The sequence below is a fragment of the Rhyacophila brunnea genome, unplaced genomic scaffold (assembly GCF_057557595.1).
Source record: "Rhyacophila brunnea isolate RB1 unplaced genomic scaffold, BYU_Rbru_1.0 scaffold_1, whole genome shotgun sequence".
Taxonomy (NCBI): Eukaryota; Metazoa; Arthropoda; class Insecta; order Trichoptera; family Rhyacophilidae; genus Rhyacophila; species Rhyacophila brunnea.
This window is the reverse complement of record NW_028232751.1, coordinates 60,566,051-60,587,884: the sequence shown is the minus strand read 5'-3', so window position 1 is coordinate 60,587,884 and position 21,834 is coordinate 60,566,051. Positions and strand designations below refer to the sequence as shown.

Below are 21,834 nucleotides of genomic sequence, written 5' to 3'. Positions count from 1 at the left end.
AGAATTCCTACTCAGATCTTTTCACATAGTCTGATGCTCAGCAAAGATTTTCTCTTGGTTAATTTTTTTATTTATGTCATATCAAAATAAACTGTATGTAGTCTGATAGATGTATTAATTAACATAAATAATATAATACTTTCGTTAAGTATAATATATACCTACTTATTTTCATATATATATAAAATTTTCATCAGTTGACATCCCATGAAGTGGATGAAACTGATCTTGATGATAATTAAACTATGTGTATTAAGTACTAAAAATAATGTGTTTTATTTTAATTTATTTATTAATATATCATCGTTTCCATTGCAAAATTATATACCTATCTGCAAAATATGCGTTTTGACATTTTTGTGTAATTAAACACATTAACGCATATGCAAAATAACACAATTTACAGAAATTACATTTTCGTTAAAATTATGAAAACCTTTTTTGAATTGATTCAAGTGCCATACATTTTGTAAACTGTTTTTATGGCTTCCCTGAAAACTTGAAATTTTGCAGATATATTAGACAATATTATAATATGTCCAGAGTAAAACAATAGTGAATTTCTGAATCAATATTAAGGTAACCTCTATGATATCTATATTTTTTGTTGTTGTTACAATATTTAGTTTTGATCTGATACAGTAAATAATAATAATAATTATAATAACATAATTTATTAATTATTATATGTGATAGTAAAGACAGTATTATGTATAGACTTAAGTAGAGTTAAATAAATTTACCCTATATACTATTTGTATGTCTAATAGCCAAATATATTATACCTATACTATTCAACAAATGTATTTATTTTCCAATTAACCCACTCATAGTCAAATTTTAGAAATAGGTAATATATGAGGCGTCTAATTACAAAAAGCGACAAGTCCACAATTCAATATTATCGGAAACAACGTTTTTATGTTTCTAGCTTCAATTATTTGTTTTAACGTGAGATTTTTTTTCCCGTTGTATTCTATATCGAAATTAGAACCAAATGGCAATTTGTTTCAGCCGATAAACTCTTAAATGTAATAAATATAGGCAAAATAAAAATGGACTTTTACTTTACGCTACTTGTACTTCACTTTTTAATTTATCCCGCATAAGGCACATATTTCCGTGGCACTGTCATAAGTTTACCAGATGTTACAGCATGGGAGACGCCCTTTTCAATATTTAACGTTCCTTATTGGTTGACTTAAGCACGCGCGAAATCAACCAAGCTTTAAATAATATGAAACACGGACTTGGCGCTTTTTGTAATAAATCGAGACTTAAAATATTTTTTTTCGTAGGGTTATGTCGTGTTTTGGAATTTATAGATCAATACATATTGTGTAAAATTATACAAAGAATATGTGCGTATTTTTTTCTCGATTTTAACCAAATGTGGACTTATCGCTTTTTGGAATTAGACGCCTCATATCGACTTTGAAAGGAAAAAGAGTGTAAGGAAGAGTAATAACTCGTCCTTGTACTATCCCATTCTCTGTCTGCTGGAAATTAGGGTAGCAGTGTATGGTTTGATTTGAAAATTTAGTGTGGCTCAACTATCACTAATTGGTATATTTTTATAGGGCATTGAAGAAATCTTTATTCACTAGCGTCACGAAACGGAAGAGTTTGAAAACCACTATGCTAGATGATCAATACTGTCATATAGTGGTACACGTTAAGCACTGAACAGGCACAGTAGTAGCAAAAAACTAGAATGTTACAGAATGATGACGTGATTAGTGGTTACATTAGAGATAAAATTTTCAATTCAGGGATTCATATTTTAATTCCGAGATCAGAAATCATATTTTTTTTTTTTAAGTTTGCTAAATGTATAACAATTTCAGCTAATGTAGACATCCATTCATCAGTTTTTCTATAGGCATAAAATGAATGTATAGTAGGAGTAAAATGACAACTTTCATTCATTTTTATAGAGATTTTGACAAGTGATTTTATTTAGTTTTCGTTCTCAAAAAAAGGCTAAAAAGTTAATTTAGAAATTCTGTAATTCCAGCATTATCAATCTTTGGGTTACGAAATCAAAAAATCAAGCGGGATTACTTGATTGCAAACCCCAATTGTGATATCAAAATCAGTATGCCACATTGCTAAAGTATATTCTTCTTCTTCTTATTGTGCCATCCCCTAGCGGAGGTCGGCCACCATCAAGGCGATCTTATCTTTGCCGTCTGCTACCCGGAACAGTTCAGTGGAGCTGCACTCGTAGCAATCACGGAGGTTCTTAAGCCACGAAATGTGGCGCTGTCCTCTGCTACGCTGATCCCCGTGCTCTCATTGATCTTTCCTTGAATGACAAGTTGGGGAATGCTGTATTTTTGTCCTCTCATAATGTGGCCGAGGTACTGTAGATTCCTGGTTTTGATACTACGTAGAACTTCTCGGTCCTTCCCCATTCGATTGAGAACTTCAACATTTGTCACCCGGTCAGTCCAAGGAATTTTGAGGATGCGCCTATACAGCCACATCTCGAAAGCTTCAAGTCTCCATGACATCTCTTGGTTTAGCGTCCATACTTCCATACCATAGAAAAGAATTGAGAGAATATAACAACGTACCATACGCAGTCTCAGACCTAAGTTAAGATCTTGATTGCTAAGGAGGCGTCTAATTTTGAGAAAAGCGCTCCTTGCGATCTCAATTCTAGTTTTTATTTCCTGAGACTGGTCCCATTTCTCATTGACCCGATGTACCTAAATATTTATAATGGGTCACACGTTCGATTGGTTCGCTGTTAATGACAAAACTCTTGTTGGTGTCTGGTGTCGCTATTTTTGATGCTAGTAATAGTTTTGTTTTCTTGAGGTTCATTTTTAAACCATAAGAATCACTGACCTCATTAACCTTTTCTACCAGTTGATGTAAACTCTTTCAACTATCAGCAATCAGCACAGTATCATCGGCATATCGTATGTTTGTCATTAACCAAAATACCCACCGATTCACCTTGTAAGGCTTCCTTGAAAATAGCTTCTCAGTACCTACATGTTAAATAGCAGAGGTGACAATATACACCCCTGTCTTACACCGCGACGAATTTTTACCTCTCCACTGATTTCGTTTTCGATCTTGATATTCGCTGTTTGATTCCAATGTAAGTTAGCTATCAGTTGAATGTCTCTTGCATCAATGCCTTTCTCCTGCAAGAGTTCGAGAAGTTTAGGATGCCTAACAGTATCGAATGCTTTCTCGTAATCGATGAAACACATATAAACATCAACATTAACATTTAGGCATCTTTGCACTAGAACTTTCAAGCTGAAAAGTGCTTCGCGAGTGCTCAAACCACTTCTGAAGTCAAATTGTGTCATCCATGCCTTCTTCGCATTTTCGAAAAATCCTGTTATGGATGATTGTGGCTCATCAAATTTATTGTTTTAAACTCGCTGCACTCCTTTGCATTCGCCTTTTTTGGTAAAGTGATGAATGTCGATTTCAAGCAATCATCGGGAATTATGCCCGTTTCGTAAATTTTATTAAACAAATCAACGAGAATTTCTAATTGATCTTCTTCTAATAATTTTATCATTTCGTTGTAATTATCAGGGCCGACAGCCTTACCATTTTTAGAATTTCGTATTGCGTTTATTATTTCTGCCCTATTTATGCATGGGGCTTGTTCACGTTCATTAAAAGTATAGCCAATAGGTCCCCTATCATCATCAAACAGATTTTCAATATATGTCTTCCAACGAATCAGCTTCTTTTCTATATCTGATATAATACGCCCATGTTCGTCTTTCAAGATAGTTGATGAGGTTCCTCTTGTAATTCCCAATGTTTCCTTTATCTTCTTGTGCATATTAAAGGAATCATATTTTCGTTGGAGATTTTCAATTTCTTTGCATTGGTCCAATGACATTAATATGGACGAAGCATCTAGAAAATAAAATTACACTCACTTTGTGTCGGGTCTGCCGGATGGCGAAATTCATATTTTAATATCGGTATCCTACGCTCAAATGAACATTCTGCTTGCAAGTGGTCTGGCGACACCGCTGGGTCTGCCCATACAAAATTTCTGACTGTCAGGTTTCGACTCCACCGTTATTATTGTGTTACAAAATGCCAATGTGCCTAGTTAAAAATTGTAAAAAAATCTACTTAACACTCCAAAAAAGATGGGATATCACTTTTCATGTGTTAGTATTATTTATTATTTATAAAATGCCATTTTAATGAATGCAATTGAATGACAGAAACCATTGGACAGTCGCCTGTGATGCGCTGGGCTCACTTGCGTCTAATCTCCGAGAAGTCGTAAGTAACCGAGAATCTGTTTCTAACGCAATGAGTCATGACACTAATACGCCATTACAATAAAGGTTATATTACTCTAAATTCTCGAAGCTTGTATCGCATAATGGAAACGGATACGTCATATGGTCACGTGACATCTACCTATACATCTGTGAATGACTTTCATGCACAATTTCTCGTGCGCGCCGGGTATGAAGTGAGTTGTCCATTTAATATGTCATTGCATTGGTCGGACATCCATTCTTCTTTAGCTGTACGTATTTTTCTTTTTATGGTACAAATGAATTCTCCTATATTGAGTTTCATTTTTATTTTTCCATTTTCTTCTTTCGTCCATTAAAGACAGAATCTCATCTGTCATCCATTTTTGCCTCTCAGCTGTTCTTTTATATTCTAATTGATTATTAGATATGGAAGATAACACGTCTTTTATCCTGTCCCATTTGTCTGTTATGTCAGAGGATGTAATGACTGAAGTTTTTATTTGTTCTATTTCTGTGTTCAGTGCACTTTTCACTTGTTGTTTGACTTCGGGATCTTTCAGTTGATTAATGTCAACACGTTGGGTTGCGCGTGGTTCCCTCAGTAATCTTTTTAATCTAATTTTTACTGTAGCTACAACAGGATTGTGGTCAGATGAGATGTTAGTTCCTGGATAAGTTTTAGTAGGTGTTAGGCTATTTCTGTAACAATTGCGAATTAATATAATTATAGTCTATTTGATTTCTTACAATGTTATTGTCATCATCTTGTGGGGATTTCCAGGTATACAATCGTTTTGCTGGAAGTTTGAATAATGTGTTACAAACAACCATACTCTGTTCTTGGCAAAATTGTAGTAATCTTTCTCCTCGATCATTTCTTTGTCTTAGACCAAATTCTCCTACTAACTCTCCACTTTTACCTTTACCAATCTTTGCGTTGAAATCTTGTATAAAGGTAACTTCATTATCTTTCGTCAATTTTAGAATTTCATATTAAAGCATATTATTTACATGTTCAAAATTAACATATTAAATAATATCGTAAGTAGTTTATAGTGAGGAAATTGTTGCAGAACTATCTTAAATCACATTATATTTGATTGATTTTCATACATTGTTTTATTTAAGTACGTGGTTTCATGGTGAAGAAGATATTAAATATAATGTCGATATTTTAATATGTAATTTGTTAATGACTTATATAAATTATACTATGTTTCAAAGGAAACTAATAGTCAATAAATAAAAAAATACATTTTCAAAAAATGTTAAATTGACTTAAGATAGTGATACATTCAGGAGACAATATGTAATAATAAAACAATTTGAAATGCTGTTAAAAGATGAAAATTTATTTATGAATCTAAAAAATTATTACATTTAAAATTGATTGTGAAGTAAAAAAACACATGTTAAAATCATCATTAAAATATATATCAAAGTATAATAGAAGTTGTAATAATGTATAGTATTATCTAATGTATAAAGCAGTTTCCCATATTTAGACTTCACAGTTCAGTTATCAGTTTCAGTCAGCAAATCATAATAATAATCTTCTGCATAATTACATAAAATAAATGTAAATCTGATCTCTCGAAACATTTATATAAATTTTAATTTATCTTTGACTTTAGTACAAGATGATTATAATAATGCCTTTGTCCACAAAGAAATTATGACTTATTAAAATTGAAAACCCAGGAATTATGACTAACTAAAAAATCTAATAATCAAGATGTATAGGCACTTAAAGGTACGAAAAAAACCTCAGTCCGTGACCATAAATTTTGGGAAACGCTGATAATCAGGACATCATTATAAGATCCTAGAATAACCATTTTAATTGTAGGTGGCTGGGAATTGAATTCACATTTAAATGATACTTATTTATTGTATAGTGAAAAAGTTGTTTTTTTTTTAAATTATGCGTCTATTAAATAAAATATTCAAGATGGAAGCGTTTTTAAAAGTCTATGGCATTTGATTTTTAATCCTTACAGCGCGGACGGTACAGCTGTTGTGTCCTCATTAGGGGGCCATTAGATATAATTAGCATGTTATTTAAATGTGGTAATTAAATGCTCCGCGGTGAAGTGGTTAATAATTTTAGAAAAAAACAAACATCGGTAAGTATTTCGGGAACTATATAATTATGAATGGTTGTAAAATCCTTATTATGAAAAGGATTATTAATAGAGTTAAAGATCTTGTAATGGTGAATTGATTTAAAAGTAGATAGCAAAATTGGTTCAGTTAGTTGGGCACATTCCAATGAGAACATCTCCCTGAGAAGATTCCAAGGGTATTTTGATATCGCGCTTATTGATCTTAATACTCCTGAGGCAGCCATTAAAACCTTTCTTGGCCTTGGACCCTTTTGCAGCCTTGTTCAACAACAGCTTGGGATGACCACCGATGAAGATTGGAGATGTTGTGTCAGTTGAAGGCGTCGGATGGCCGATCTTCGGATCTCCAAAGTGACCGTCCACAGCTAACGTTACGACATTTTGTGATTTCAAAGCTGCAAGAGGGAAAAAATATTTAATTTATTGGACCCTCCATCACCCTTGTCGTGTTGAAAAAGAGATCTACATGCTACAGGTCTAACATGGTGGGAAGCGCGGGACGTGGTGATTGACGAAGAGAAATGGCGTGACCATATGTTCAGATGCCGGAAAGTAATAGTGTGACAGTGGCGAAGGGTAGAGGTAGGCTGTTAAGATCTGACATTAATAGTGCACACTAAATTTTGTCAGTCAAACGTATCTGTTCATTGAACTAACACTACAATGTGTACAACAGTTAGTTTTTTAAATTCAATTAAACCCTGCCTAATCCAACACATACAGCCAAAAGATATTTCTTTATCTAAAAAATATCTAAAATTATGCCATCAAACCATACATAACTATAGATATTTTATAGATAGAAGAATATTTTGTTTTATTTTATCGATTATGGTTTGGTTTAGGCAGGGCTTCATGAATTTAAAAAAACTAACTAACACCATCTATAATATTTATTCTTAATTCAACGAAAACAATTGAGTATGACTGAAAATGTGTGTACTATTTTTGTCGGATCGCCCATAGTATACCTAAACTATTACAGTTTAGGGTAGGCAGGGTATAATTGAATTTAAAAATTAACCAGTACCACCCGCAATTTGTATTCTTAGTCCAATTTAAACGCATAAGTATGACTTCTTCTGACCATGTCCGATCCTAATAGGATCATAATATGGGCCTCCACCAATGACATTAATATGGACGAATCATCTGGGAATAAAAATGACACTCACTGTTTTGTCGGGTCTGCCGAATGGCATAATCTGTTCTAACGCCATTACAATAAAGGTGATATTGCTATAAATTCCCGATGCTTTTAGTCGGGTCTGCCAAACGGTGCGGTTCGAACGGGTTCGCTCAAATGAACATTGACACTAGAAACACTATTCTAACGCCATTACAATAAAGGTGATATTGCTATAAATTCCCGATGCGTGATATCGCATAATGGAAATTGCGTGACGTCTACCTATACATTTGCGAATGTCGCTGTGCGTGAATTTAATTGCTAGCTACTGTATTGAGTGCGTTGTCCATTAATAATGTCATTGGCCTCCACAGAGTGGAGGTTTGTATTCACAGAATTTATTTTTACGAGAAAATGGATGTCAGCCACTTGCTCAACCTATTAGGTCCATACTCTGACTCATACACAAATTAAAAAACAATATGTGTACTTGCCAGACCCAGGATTCGAACCTGGGTCCCTCGACACTATAGGCCGGCGCTTAAGCCACGCGGCCATCATAAGTGTTATGTCAAGTATGATTGACAAAGTTTAATGTTTACTATTTATGTCGAATCTTAACAGCATACCTCCACCCCTCGCCACTGTAGTGTGAAGTTTGTATATATCATTAAGATACAAATTCTATGACTCCGGAGTAAAAGTTATCTCATATTTTAGCAAAAATGATATTTTATTTCCACGGTGTGTACCGCTGTTCTTTGTTTGTGTATTATTATATTATCAATAATCATTATAACATAAAAACATGTTATAGCACTCAGTCCTAGGTTTTGAAAATTAATTATATTATTCTCGTCCTGAAGATCGCCGAAACAGCCATCAAAATAAATAACTCAAATAACGTTACAATTAACAAAAACTTTCGGTACTGTTCGGTTATACGGAATACAGCGGAAAACGCATTTTGAAAATAACCGATAAACTGGATTATTTGTTAGTTTAAGCTAACCTAACCCAACCTAACCTAACAAATAATCCAGTATATCGGGTATTTTCAAAATATGTTTTCCACTGTATTCCGTATAACCGAACAGTACCAAACTTTCAGTTCAGAACAGAAAAAGTTCCAGTTAAATGGCATTTAAAAGGCAAACTTTAGTTAGTAATATTAACTTTATTAGAAGTGTCAATTGAATAAAGATATCTTGAATATCTGAAAATGGAATACTAAAAGGAACTTACCCTGTATCGAGTGCCAATTGCCATCACAGAGCAGGTTCGGGTGGCTCAGTTTGTAATAGGTGACAAATGATCCTTTACCATTGTCTACTCTCAGGACAACTGTGTTGTTGACGAGCTCTAAAACCAGGTAATCTTTCCTTCCGTACACGGCGAGCAGGAGACCAGTAGAGTCACGAGACTTGATTTCAAAATATATTTCGACCTCAGTACCAACATTGAAAGAAGGCATTAACTGAAAAATAAATAGCATTATTAGCACAACAATTCCAACAATTTTTCAGATCATAACAAACATAACGCCTAAAAAAACTAATATTAAATAATTATTAAAGATATTATTGGCTAAACTGAAAATTTACGTTGTTTATAAATTTTAAATAATAAAAATATGCAGAATATTTTTAAAATAAGTTAGAAATTAATTTAGAACATTTAAAAACTTTAGAAACCACTAATTTATAAGGTCATGGAAAAAATTGCTAATTAGTATCGGTTCGCTTTATTCATGCTTGGAAGATATTATACATTTTCAATAAGATGATGAAAAGATGAGAGGAACCCCCTTAAAACCTGATCTGTGCCATGGACGAGTTAACTCGCCAAAGCATGTATGTCGCGTCAGGCCACGGACGAGTTAGCTCGCGGGTTCTTATAAACGTCATTAACTGTTTGTGTATATTTTCTAAACAACATTTATCATTTTAGTGTGAAAATATTCACGATAAACTCGAGAAACATATTGATTTGGTAAATTTTCACAAATATTTAGCATTCCGTTCCTATTTCATATTTTTTAAGGGATTTATTTTACTCAAAAAATTGGCTGGCAGTGATAATGATATAAAAAATAATACATAAATTTAACTTACTCGTATTTATATGTTTTACTATTAATTTTAATATTATTTTAATATTATAAGTGATAATGATATAAACCAATGGAAAGACAGATAAAATAGAAATTAAATGACCATACCCTCATGAAACCGGCACCTCTGAAGAAAACTCCTTTTTCTTCATTTTCTTCGCTACATGAAAAAGCATTTATTTTGGCCTTGTAGTTGGCAACTACTTGACCATTCATCAGAATGCCTCTTAGGCATCCTTTGAAAGGTGAATAAGTGTCCTAAAATCAATATAAAAACAGGATTAATGGCCATTGGACAACACAAACATGGACCCTCCAAACCAACCCGCCCCGCACCACACTCGGTCTTAATTGAGCGTATCACGAGGCCCTACATTTAGATATGAGGCATCAGCAGTTGTTTACGCCTGGGAATGTCTCAGGAGCAGGAGAATACACAAAAGTAAATGAATTTAATAATATAACAAAAAACGAAGCTAATCAATACGGGCAGTAAAATTTATGAAAAGAGATCTTCACGCTCGCAGTAAGACACCGCACATTTTATAAAAGCAATAAAATTGGCCTTTGTGGCGACCAACTTGAGCATCTCTTCCCTTTCAGAGCAAATTCTCTGACATTCCCAGAGGATGTGGTTTGCATTCTGTTTTTCTCCGCCGCATGGACATGTCCGTCGGGTATTAAGTCCAAGCTCAAAGAGCTTCGCAGCAAACCCACCATGGCCTGTCAAAAATTGACTGGTGTAGTAGTCAGGAGTCAGCTTGGTTATCTCCAATCGCCATTGTACGTGGAAAAAGCAACAACCCATAAATCAGTTAAAAGAGGAGGAAATGATAATATAACAATTTTAAAATGTGTGGCCAATTTAAGTCTCACTGGTGTGATTATTGAGAATTTTAAGATATATATATGTATGTAATTTTGAACATTTTTGTGTTTAAATAAAATGGTGTAATATAATGTAGTGGCAACTAGACATTGCGAATTCTCGACCTTTTCAATTCTCTTATATTAAATTTGAAGTATCAAGAATTCGAGATTGGTTTTTTGTTTCTCGACATAGTTCTCTCTCAGCTAATTACAATGAATAATGTGAGATTTGAGAGATATTTTATTTAATTATATTGCTGACCAGCCAGTTATAAATTTTTTGATTGCAGATTTTATAAGATATAGTCTATAAAAATGGTTTATTAACCCTAAATGAAAATTTTTATTAAATAAGACATTAAATCTTACGAGAAATCAAGAACATAATAAACCATTCAGCTCTTAGAACCATATTCTTCACAAGTTTAAAAAATTAATTTTTTAATTATGTTCATTAAGCTCTTTACCTCCAAATTAGTTTTAATATCATTAGAAGCAATAGGGATGCCGCCGTAGAAATATGGACTTTCAATCTTCAAGTTCAAGTTCGGGTTTGTCTTTAGTTCACCATCTGCTACGACGACATCATCAACTGTCAACTTTCCAGCCTCGTTTTTTCTACTGAAAAGAACCCTATGCCAATTTCCATCGTTGAATGTCTTTTGTGACATCAAACGAGTCACATTAGACCCCTCATTAAATGCATAGTGAATCTGTAACAAAAAAATTTAAATTAATTGCTTAAATCTACAAGCAAAACCACAAACAAAACCTATAAAAGACACTTTGGACAAGAGAACTAACAACAAAATTTTCTTTATTTTGTTTCTCGTAATGTAACATGGAATAATAAAAACACCTAGGAAAACTTCTAAGTGAAGCGGTTACATATAAATTGTACGTAAAACATTTTACCGTAGAACAGTTCGCCGTGAGCTTTCTATCGGAAAGAGATGACCGAATACTATACGGTCTCCAATTTTATTAGATTCAATATGAACATTAATTCAATTTTCATAGCTGATTTTGGAAAAATTCATTAATTCAAGAATGAAAACCTAACAGAACCTAACAAATAATCCAGTATATTGGCTATTTTCAAAATTTGTTTGCTGCTGGTGTACTTTAAAGTGTAAACTGATAAGAACCTTGTTTTATTTAGACATGAATTTTATGTCAGTACTATACGACCGAAAGACATTAGACGGTCTTTAATATACGGCCATATATTTCCGATACAACATTTCACGGTGTAGTGTAATACGGGGAACTGCATACGTAAAAGTTTGGCACAAGCTGGGTACAAACGCTATTATATAAATAATGTCAAGTCACTATTAGGATAATAAAAATTGTAATATTGTAAATATTGCCTGCGTCTTGATTCGAAACCTAATCTCCCGTAATGTAACTTAATACATCCCATGATAGGTTAGGTACATACCTTGCCCTCTTTCATATATAGTGCCACGAATTCATTATGAGAAGGACTTGCGGCGTAGAAAATTAGCCCACCAAATCCGTCGTTGGTGTGGAATTCCACTGAAATATCGTAATTATTCGAGAATCTGCCAGGCAGCCTGTCGAATTCAATCCTGCTGTTATTTTTCGTACCTGAAAAATATCAAATCTTTATTTTACACTTTCAAAGACACATCAGTTATAACAGACAATATATTAGAATCATCAACAGAAGCGTGAACCTAGCGTAATCCAATAACTGTCTCCACCTCCGCTAGTTTCCAATTTGCTAGGTATTCTAAATATATTATAATGGAAATCTATTTATTCAACCATACGAATCTATCATTGTGATCATGCATCCGTTGATTGAATTGAGATGGTCTGGATTTTTTTATATAACGACGTCCATGCATCGCTTTTGATAACTTTACTATATCTGCCAATTAGCTACTTATGTTTAATTGAATACAATATGATTGTAAATTTTCATCCGTTATTCTGCTTCTAAGTTTATTTTTTAATTGGTTCATAGATGAGAATCTTTGTTCACATAATATGCGTACATAATATATTATATTGTAGGACCAAAGATTGTGAGAATATAGAAAGCTAGTTTTTTTAACGCTTCATATGTTTCAGGCAAACTATTCCACGTATCAAATATTATTGTTTCTATTTTAGGCAGTTGTTTTATAGCTGTCTACTTATGGTGAGAAAACAAATTGGATTTCTCTTTTTCGAGTTATTCCAAGTGGCTGGTCAGATCTGTGAATTTGTTTCTACACAGTTCCTTGCTTTTTAAATCTATTAACTGCATCTGGAGTGAACCAGCAACACTGTGTCGAATGATGTCAAGTTAAGTTCATTGATATTTATTTTGAGAGAACATACAATAAAAGCTAGTGCAGTCTTATTTGCTCTGAACTGGTGAAAACGTTCACCTAAACTGTTCTTCATTTTTCTCTATCTCATAAACTCATAAGTCTGCTTGAGATGAGGTGAAATTGGAGTTTATGTCTAAAGAGCCACATACGTCTATATAAAGAGCCGCTTATGCCGACCCCTGACCTAGGTTATTATTAACCGTAGAAATCATTTACATTTGATTAAAAATGCATCAAAGTTTTAATATAATTAATTTGCATTTAACACTTCTCAAACCTTTACTATGGCACGAGTATTGCATTTAGTGTGCATAATATCACATTATGTATAATATTACGTTATAGTGCTTACATATTTAGGAAGATACGTAATTTTATTATTTTCTTACGGCTCATCATTGCTCAACTATGTGGGAAGTTAACGCACAAGAATAAATCATGGCTGGACCTTCAGGAATGGTTGAATTACAATACAACATCATCAGAATAGCAGCTGTTTAGAAACGTTAGTGTTATTCGGTTCGTATGTTTTCCTACATTGTTGGGTTGATTTGAAATATCTACCTACGTATCTAATGATATTAACCTACTTGAGACACAAAACACAAAAAGGTTTTTAGGTGTGACATTATTATTACATGATGAATACAAAAAAAAATGTTTCTTAAATACTCATTTTTAGCTGAAAAATTCTTTCAACGAAAATGAATATGTTGCAAGCACATGTGACAGAAGGGAAACCATTCGTTTTGCTTTCAATTTTTATAATATTCAACATTGTCATCATCAATATATTATTATGACAACTGTATATGGAATTCTCGTTATCACTGTAAACCAACCCAGCAGCTTCAGTTCCACCAGGGTTCCAGAAAACTCACAAAGTTACTCATCAGTTACATAGCCTAATGACATATTTGTATAATACGAGGGTTGTCCGTACAATAAGATCTCCAAGGCGCTGGAGTCGCAAGGAAAGCTTTAACGCAAGATCCGGCAACAATGGCGTGTATCTTGGTTCCCTGCCTACAAATCCCTACCACTCCGAGCTGTCTACGATGCTTAGTCTTGGTTTGGTAGCCGTTCGCGATTGAGCTTCCACTCGCTGCTACCGCCAGGTGTGAGTTACGTTCTGTTATTCGATTTTTGTGTGCTAAGGACACTACGCCTATATAAATTTATTGACAGTTATGTGAAGTGTATGGACATCAAAAATGTGCAAAAATGGTGCAGAGAGTTTAAAAACGGATGTACATGATGAACAGCGTGCCGGACGGCCATCGGTTTTGGACGAAACGATTGCAAAAGTGGAGAGGGTAATGCTTGAAGATCGACGGGTGACGATTCGGAAGCTGTGCAAATTGATCTCTGATGGCAGTAAGACTACTATTGACGAGATTTTGAAAGAACATTTGCATTATCACTAGGTGTGTGCAAGGTGGGTCCCCAAAATGCTCACCGAAGATCACCAACGGCAACGAATTGAAGTGCAACAACCGACCTCATCAACCAATTTGGATGGTATAAAGTCACACACCTCCCCTATAGCCAAGACATAGTACCAAGTGCTTATCATCTCTTTCCTGTGTTGAAGTCACACCTGGGTGGGACAAATTTCAGGACCAACGAGGAGTTGAAAGAAGAAGTTGTACACTACCTGCACGCCACGGCGGGAGAGTTCTATGACACGGGTATACAAAAAATGCTACACCGCATGCAAAAATGCATCAATAATTGCAACGGGGATTATGTAAACAGTCCAGGCTTTCCAATGTATAATTAATTAAATGCAAATAAATGTGTTTTTCTTTGTGAAAAAAAATTGGAGACCTTATTTTACGGACAACCCTAGTATGTAAAGACAAAAATTATGGCTTGTTTCGGATGAATAATTTATATAATATTTAATTTGAGTGATAACCAGCGATTTCAGTTGTTATTGTCAAGATTTTCATGAGAGTCAAACTCAAAATCAAAGCAAGCCACCTCATATACTTTTATCCATCTTACCAAGTAGTGATGTGTACTCAACGGTGCATTTGGTAACACGCTTGGCTGGCAACAGAATAGGTGTTTTTGTTTTTCATTCTTGTTTTTATTACATATCATCCAGGTTCACACTATCGGTGAAATTGCTGTACCATACGCAGTAAAGTTAGTTTTGTTTGACAAATTTTGATTTGTGGTAGTTAAGTTAGTTGATTGTGCTAAAATTATGGTACATAATATTATGATGACGATTGTATTAAAAGTCTTTCACTTACCAAAGCGATACGCTGCAGATGGATCATCGCTATCCATGAGTGGATTAAGACCGAGTACGCATCCATTTGGAGATATGGGGGCCGGTCTTTTTGGCGGTTTAGGTTCTGTAACATTAATCGATGACGTAGGTGCTGGCGTAGGTGCCGGCGCAGGTGGTTTAATAACCACTGGAATATTATTATTGGTATATATGCCAGGATCTCGTACTAAAAAACATATGTTTATATTAATTTTTATGTCGAGAATATTAATGGGACATTTTGATGATAATAAATTGTTTATTGGATTTATTATTTAAAATGCATTTTCAGTGTCCCAAAAGTACATCAGCAAGAGTTATTGGGTTACATGTAAATTCTAGGTAAAACATTTAACCGTGGCACAGTTTGCCATGAGCTTTCTTATCGGAAGGAGATGACCGTATACTATACTATTTATTAGATTCAATATGAACATTAATTCAATTTTCATAGCTGATTTTGGCAAAATTCATGAATTCAAGAATGAATACTTAACCTAACCTAATTAGGGATTGGAAAACCGGTATTCCAGTGTTTATTATTACTGAAATACCGGTTTTAAAAATCCAAAATACCTAAATTTTCGGTATTAAGAAACCACACTCGTTTACGTTTTGAAAATGAATTTAATGTTATTTTTCATTACTTTGTACTGTATTGAGTGCACAAGTTATGTGCATCTAAAATGAAAATATATTGACTGAATCCAACAGAGATGAAATAACAACAAAACAAAATCCATCAAATATACTTATTTATAAAATTGTCCGGATAAATTAACATAATATTATTTCGAAATAGAAAACATCCGTGACAAATTTTCAATTATTCTATAATACAATTATTATTGATATGACTGTGCAAGCGTTGAAGGCGCTTTTCCTGCACCCACACTTATTTGCACTTAGCCTTTTAGAGGGCTTTAGTTAAAATTATCAATTATTGATATTATTTGTGAAAATCACCAGTTCTACAATATTAGGTATAATCAATACATATTTTTAAATGTCAACATAATAAATGTAGGTAGGTAGGCTTTTGCTATTTAAAGAAATTTTAATAGCTATATTTACTGTTTTTTTTTTATATTTCAACGAATACCGGTATTCAATAATAAGTACTGAAATACCGGTATTGATATTTTCATTCAGTAATGCAATCCCTAAACCTTATGGTGAAATTATACACAATGACGATCCGGCACATATAATATGCTAAGAGCGTTTTAGTGTCTATGATCATATCTATGCCATTCCAACATATTATACATACATATTATATGACAGCTATGACATCGTATTTACAGTCTGTGACACAGGACGCCAACATAAGAAACGGGTTTTTCAGCATTTATGTCATTGTGTGTAATTTCAACATTACAAATAATCCAATGTATAGGCTATTTTCAAAATTTGTTTGCTTCTGGCTTCATGTAAAGTGTAAACTGACAAGAACCATGTTTTATTTAGATATGCATTTTATGTCAGTATTATACGACCCAAAGAGGTTTGACAGTCTTTAATATCATCATCAGCCTGAATCTATCCACTGCTGGATGAAGGCCTCTTCAAGCTGCTTCCACTTCTCTCGAGCCTGTGCGTTGTGTTGCCATGTACTTCCGCAGAACTTTATCATTTCGTCGATCCAGCGGCCTCTAGGTCTACCTTGCGGACGTTTTGTACCTCTTGGATACCACTATATACAACTATACAACTATCCCTATAAATTTTAACATCATCGTAAGCAAGATAAATGTACAATACACAATAAATTATAAAATATTAACATTAGGTTTTAAATAAACATTTCCCTTGTTGAGTTACAAGAATCTAAAATAACGATTTTTGGCTCTCCTGTAAAGTTGCACTTTTGTAGATAGTGTTGTTTGACACTAAGCCCTCGAATATGGTCATATATTTCCGATACAACATTTCACGGTGAAGTGTTATATGGCGAACTGCATACGTACAAGTTTCCGGACACTGAGTTATTAGGTATTTAGTTGGTGAAAAATATACGATGAAACCTGTACAATTCTTATTTCAAATTAATCTCCTGTAATGTTGCAGATCGTCACATACACCCTTCTGTTTTATGTAATATATTATTAACATATTATGTTAAGTCTATACCTCTTGGAGGTTCCGTCACTGGTGGCGGAACATATATTGGTAGAATCTCATCAGGCTCTTCAGGAGGTAGAGTAACTGTAATTAATTAAATTGAATAAATTAGGTTTGAGAAATCCAAAAGTAAAGAGCAGGAAACACAGACATAATGAGAACTGCATTACTTTCTGGGTGTAGTGACACGGTTTAGAGTATTGAGAAATAAACTTAAGCACATGTTAATGAATGTTATTTTCTATACAGTCGAACTCGGTTATTACGATCACGGAAATAGCGAGATCTTTATATAGTTTATGGTTTTCTCCATACATTTATTCACTTTTATAACGAGCTTCTTCTCGGGTATACCGTCAAATATCGTCAAATTTTTTTTTTAAAACTGTTAATGTGTCTAAGTACCTAATGGGTGTTTTTGCTGACAACATTGAAAAATTATCCACGCATATGGTTGAAATTGCATGTAAAAAATCCAAGATTTGTGTAGTCAGTAGGTACCTACCAGCGTTCATTACAGCATGCATAATAATAAAATGCCTAATTTTTGTCAAATTTGGGATCACAAAGATTATTAAATATAATTTTATATCGTAAAGATGTCACTACATAATGTAAACATTAATTTTACTAATGGTTTTGTAAATGCGTTTATAAATTAATAAAACTAAAAAATATCATGGATGTACCGAAATATGACTCTATTCAAAAACATTAGAGCAAGAGGTTTAAAAGAATACTATTTTATGTAATAAAAATACTTTATGCAGTCATCAAATGTTTAGAATAAATATAAAGGATAATTAGGCTTTAAAATTATATAAATAGATTATCTACAACGTTTAAGGAATGTCCAGGATCATGCTTTGAAAATAGCATAAAATCTCATTTTGACCTATGCGGTGCACGTCCCCCCCTTAAATAGAACGTGGCGCAAAAAATGTAATATAATGAGTAATGTTTATAACGAGCAAATTCAGTCGGTCCCATCTTCCTAGTAACAACCAAGTTCGACTGTTTTTATGTTTGTATGTGTTACGCCGAATGTGCGAAATTGACTATTACATGAAATGGGCAAAATTTTGGCTACTTCATGTAATAGTCAAGCCTGTTGCCTTATTCATGAATTAGGTAAATTTTCTGCCGAGTACGTGAATTCGCCAGGGTATGGAATTCTTAAACTGTCAACATGACAGAAGAAAAAGTAAATTTAATACGGATGGTTTTATTGGCTATAATTGGACATAATATAATATTATTATTATTAGGTTAGGTTAGGTTTTGTAATTCTGAATTAAATTATTCAACTGAATGTCCATTGTGAGGTTAGTTAACAAGTGTCAACAAACTATCACAAACATACAATCGACCATTGCACGATTGATACCCAAGCACGAATCAAATCGCGAAAATACCTTTCAATTAAATTCTTCCGTTATCATATTATAGTTCTAGATTTTTTTTGCGCATAGTAAATGGATATGAACGTCATTGCAGTTATTGATTGGTATATTTTTATATTATAATCAATGACATTTGACACATTTGGTTAGTTTGATTAGTTGCAAAAAATACCATCGGAGCGCGACCATCTATTTTGACCATAGATAATATACGTACATTTTGACCAATGCATGAGCATTTGACACATTTAGTTTAGTTGCAAAAAATACCACCGTAGCGCTACTATTTAATTTGTCCAATGCATGAACTAGGCAGAAAAATTACTGCCGAATTCACGCACTCGCCAGATATTTTGTCTAATTCATGAATAAGGCAACGGGCTTGCATTTTTCATGATTTAGGCAAAATTTTGCCCATTTCATGTATAGTCAATTTCGCACATTCGGCGTAACATATGCATTAAATTTTGTCACGTAACCGAAACACGCGTTAAATATTGGTAATATTTAAAGACTAACTGCCTAATAATCTGATCGTATTCACGCGATTGCCCTTATTATGACATTCCCCGGCATGTGGCATAATGTCAAAATAAGTGTGGAACAAAAAAAAGTTTTATTAAAAATCAATCGCGATATAACAAATTTGCACTCACAGGGGATCGCAATGAACAAGGTTTACTTGTAAAACAACATTGTTTATATATTGAATTGTAGAGATATATCGGTATTTGGAAAAAGATGCCTCATATGTATTGTAACTACAATTCGCTGTCTAAAGACACTTTGGTATCAACATGTTCTTATTCACTCAGACTTATTTCACTTCAAGACTCAGGGGAAAATAAACTGTAATACATCATAACGTCACGTCGGTGTTTTGTAAAAATGGCGAATTAACCAATATGCTATTTTACAGGAGGAGGATTTTTAACTTTTGATATTTATTTATTAATTATCTGTGGATGATTATAAATGTCCAACAAGTTTGTAATAAAGCTTAGAAAGAATACTGTCTTTATAAAATAATATTTGAAAAGGCCTAATATGTCACATTTGCTTTTTATCCGTAACACTAAGTGAATATTCGTCCTTATGATTATCGTTTCTAAATATTTTGCTGTGGAGATACAAAATCGCCATGTTCACACAACAAAGCTCAATTTCGCCAAATGATGAATTGATTCGCCCTTTATACAAAACACTGACGATAATATAATAACTAATAACCTTGTGTAGGTGCAGATTCAATAAATGGAGCTATTTCACTGTTGGAACAGGGTCTTAGACTTTTACCCTTCTTGTCGACAGCAGCGGCAAAGTTAAACACACTGCCATTGACAATGGCATCTCCCAGACATCCAACAAATGATTCTCCACTGGCCGATCCACCAGGTATTATGACATATTCAGGTGGCACACCGCCTATGAAAAGTTCTCCATACATAAAGTGGAGTTGCGGTGGTGCATCATCAGTACTAAAAATATATCAAAAGCATTAGTTTTTATGACTTGCATAAGATAATTTAATTACCTTGTCATGAGCTATTTATATTTGAAAAACGTGTACAGCACCATTGAACAAACAAATGTAACCAACAACCCTATAGTTTTGAGGAAAATGGGTTTTAAAGTATTGTTCTTATTTAATCTAGTAAACATCATAATTTCTGAATAAACTATTTGTGTATATTTTTCTAAACAATATTTATCATTTTAGTGTGAAAATATTCATGATAAACTCCTCGAGAAACATGTTGATTTGGTAAGTTTTCACAAATATTTATCATTCTGTTCCTATTTCATATTTTTTAAGAGATTTATTTTATTCCAAAAATAGCTGGCCTAGTATTATCCACCTAGTAAAAATTGGCAGGCAGTGATAAGGTTAATTATTTGAGGGTATTGGTTTCAAAGTTGGTTTCATCCTTTTTTGTCTTATTTAATATTTTTATAGATTATGGTTCTCTCAAAGGCTATATTTGTGGTTATGTGTAAATTGTACATAAAATATTTCACCAAAGCACAGTTCGCCGTGAGCTTTCTATCGGAAAGAGGTGACCGTATACTATACGGTCTCCAATTTTATAAGACTCAATATGAACATGAATTCAATTTTCATAGCAGATTTTGGCAAAATTCATGAATTCAACAATGAAAACCGAACCTAACCTAACTAATTAATAATCCAGTATATCGGCTATTTTCAAAATTTGTTTGCCGCTGACTTCCTGTAAACTGACAAAAACTGTGTTTTATTTAGACATGGATTTTATCCCAGTACTATACGACCCAAAGAGGTTGGACGGTCTTTAATATACGATCATATATTTCCAATACAACATTTCACGGTAAAGTGTGATACGGTGAACTGCATACGTACAAATTTCCAGATATGTACATTTGTATGTAAAATAATAATAATTGTGGATTCAGAAGTCGGTTATCTTCTTATCAGCCACCATTTTTTAAATATCTCGACCAAATTTATAGATGATATTTATTAATTTTAATGACACTTATCTTAATTAATATTAACATTATATACCTGAACTGATCGTAATCGTCAACGATGATTCGCAAGGCAGTATCATCATGAATGACAGTAACAATATGCCACTGGTCATCGTTGTAAGTATTTTGATCGGATGTTAATTGTTGTTTCTGACTTATGACAACGAGACGTCCATTCGACAGAGACAGGGATATTACATCGGACTGACTTGGGTTAGTCGCGTAGAACATCAGACCATCTTTGAATGTCGTTTTGAATCCGAGAGTCAACTCAAATAAGTTTGATATAGATGTGTTCGGCTTCATGACATATCCTCCAGAGTCTTCCTCAAAGGATACTAAGCTGGCGTACTAAAAACAACCATAAATCATCGACAGATCTTCTAAATTTACAACAATAACAAAATTACGTTTTGGACCATAGCAAGGTAAGTCAGGGGTATATGCCTAATGTGGGAAGACGCCAAAGCTCAATTAATTTATTCGTCCATAGCTAGATATCGGTGCAGTAGAAATTTTAAAATCTGTCTTTAGGATTTTGAAAAAGCCTCATCTTTAATCATTATTGCATTAACATTAAAACGTATTTCTGTCATTGACAAAATAATATAAAAATTCTATATTGTAGTATTGTAGCGTAATTAGCCTTTCTGATGTG

The 21,834-nt window shown here is 33.5% G+C and overlaps 1 protein-coding gene across 2 annotated transcripts in view; it reads right to left on the bottom strand.

Annotated features, from left to right (window-relative positions):
• Nucleotides 1–5,596: 5,596 nt before the first annotated feature.
• The window catches only part of LanA (laminin subunit alpha), a 133,823-nt gene continuing 117,585 nt past the window's right edge, over nucleotides 5,597–21,834 (bottom strand). Inside the window, exons 49-57 of one of the 2 annotated variants that reach the window (XM_085947598.1) lie at nucleotides 21,211–21,527; nucleotides 19,893–20,140; nucleotides 17,269–17,343; nucleotides 15,116–15,322; nucleotides 11,948–12,117; nucleotides 10,971–11,216; nucleotides 9,742–9,891; nucleotides 8,766–8,997; nucleotides 5,597–6,786 (exon numbers count right to left, since the gene is read on the bottom strand). In XM_085947598.1, the coding sequence (XP_085803724.1) occupies nucleotides 6,515–6,786; nucleotides 8,766–8,997; nucleotides 9,742–9,891; nucleotides 10,971–11,216; nucleotides 11,948–12,117; nucleotides 15,116–15,322; nucleotides 17,269–17,343; nucleotides 19,893–20,140; nucleotides 21,211–21,527 (1,917 nt within the window). In that variant the 3' untranslated portion in view covers nucleotides 5,597–6,514. The remainder of the gene's footprint in view (nucleotides 6,787–8,765; nucleotides 8,998–9,741; nucleotides 9,892–10,970; nucleotides 11,217–11,947; nucleotides 12,118–15,115; nucleotides 15,323–17,268; nucleotides 17,344–19,892; nucleotides 20,141–21,210; nucleotides 21,528–21,834) is intronic. The other variant, XM_085947607.1, reaches the window with a different exon arrangement.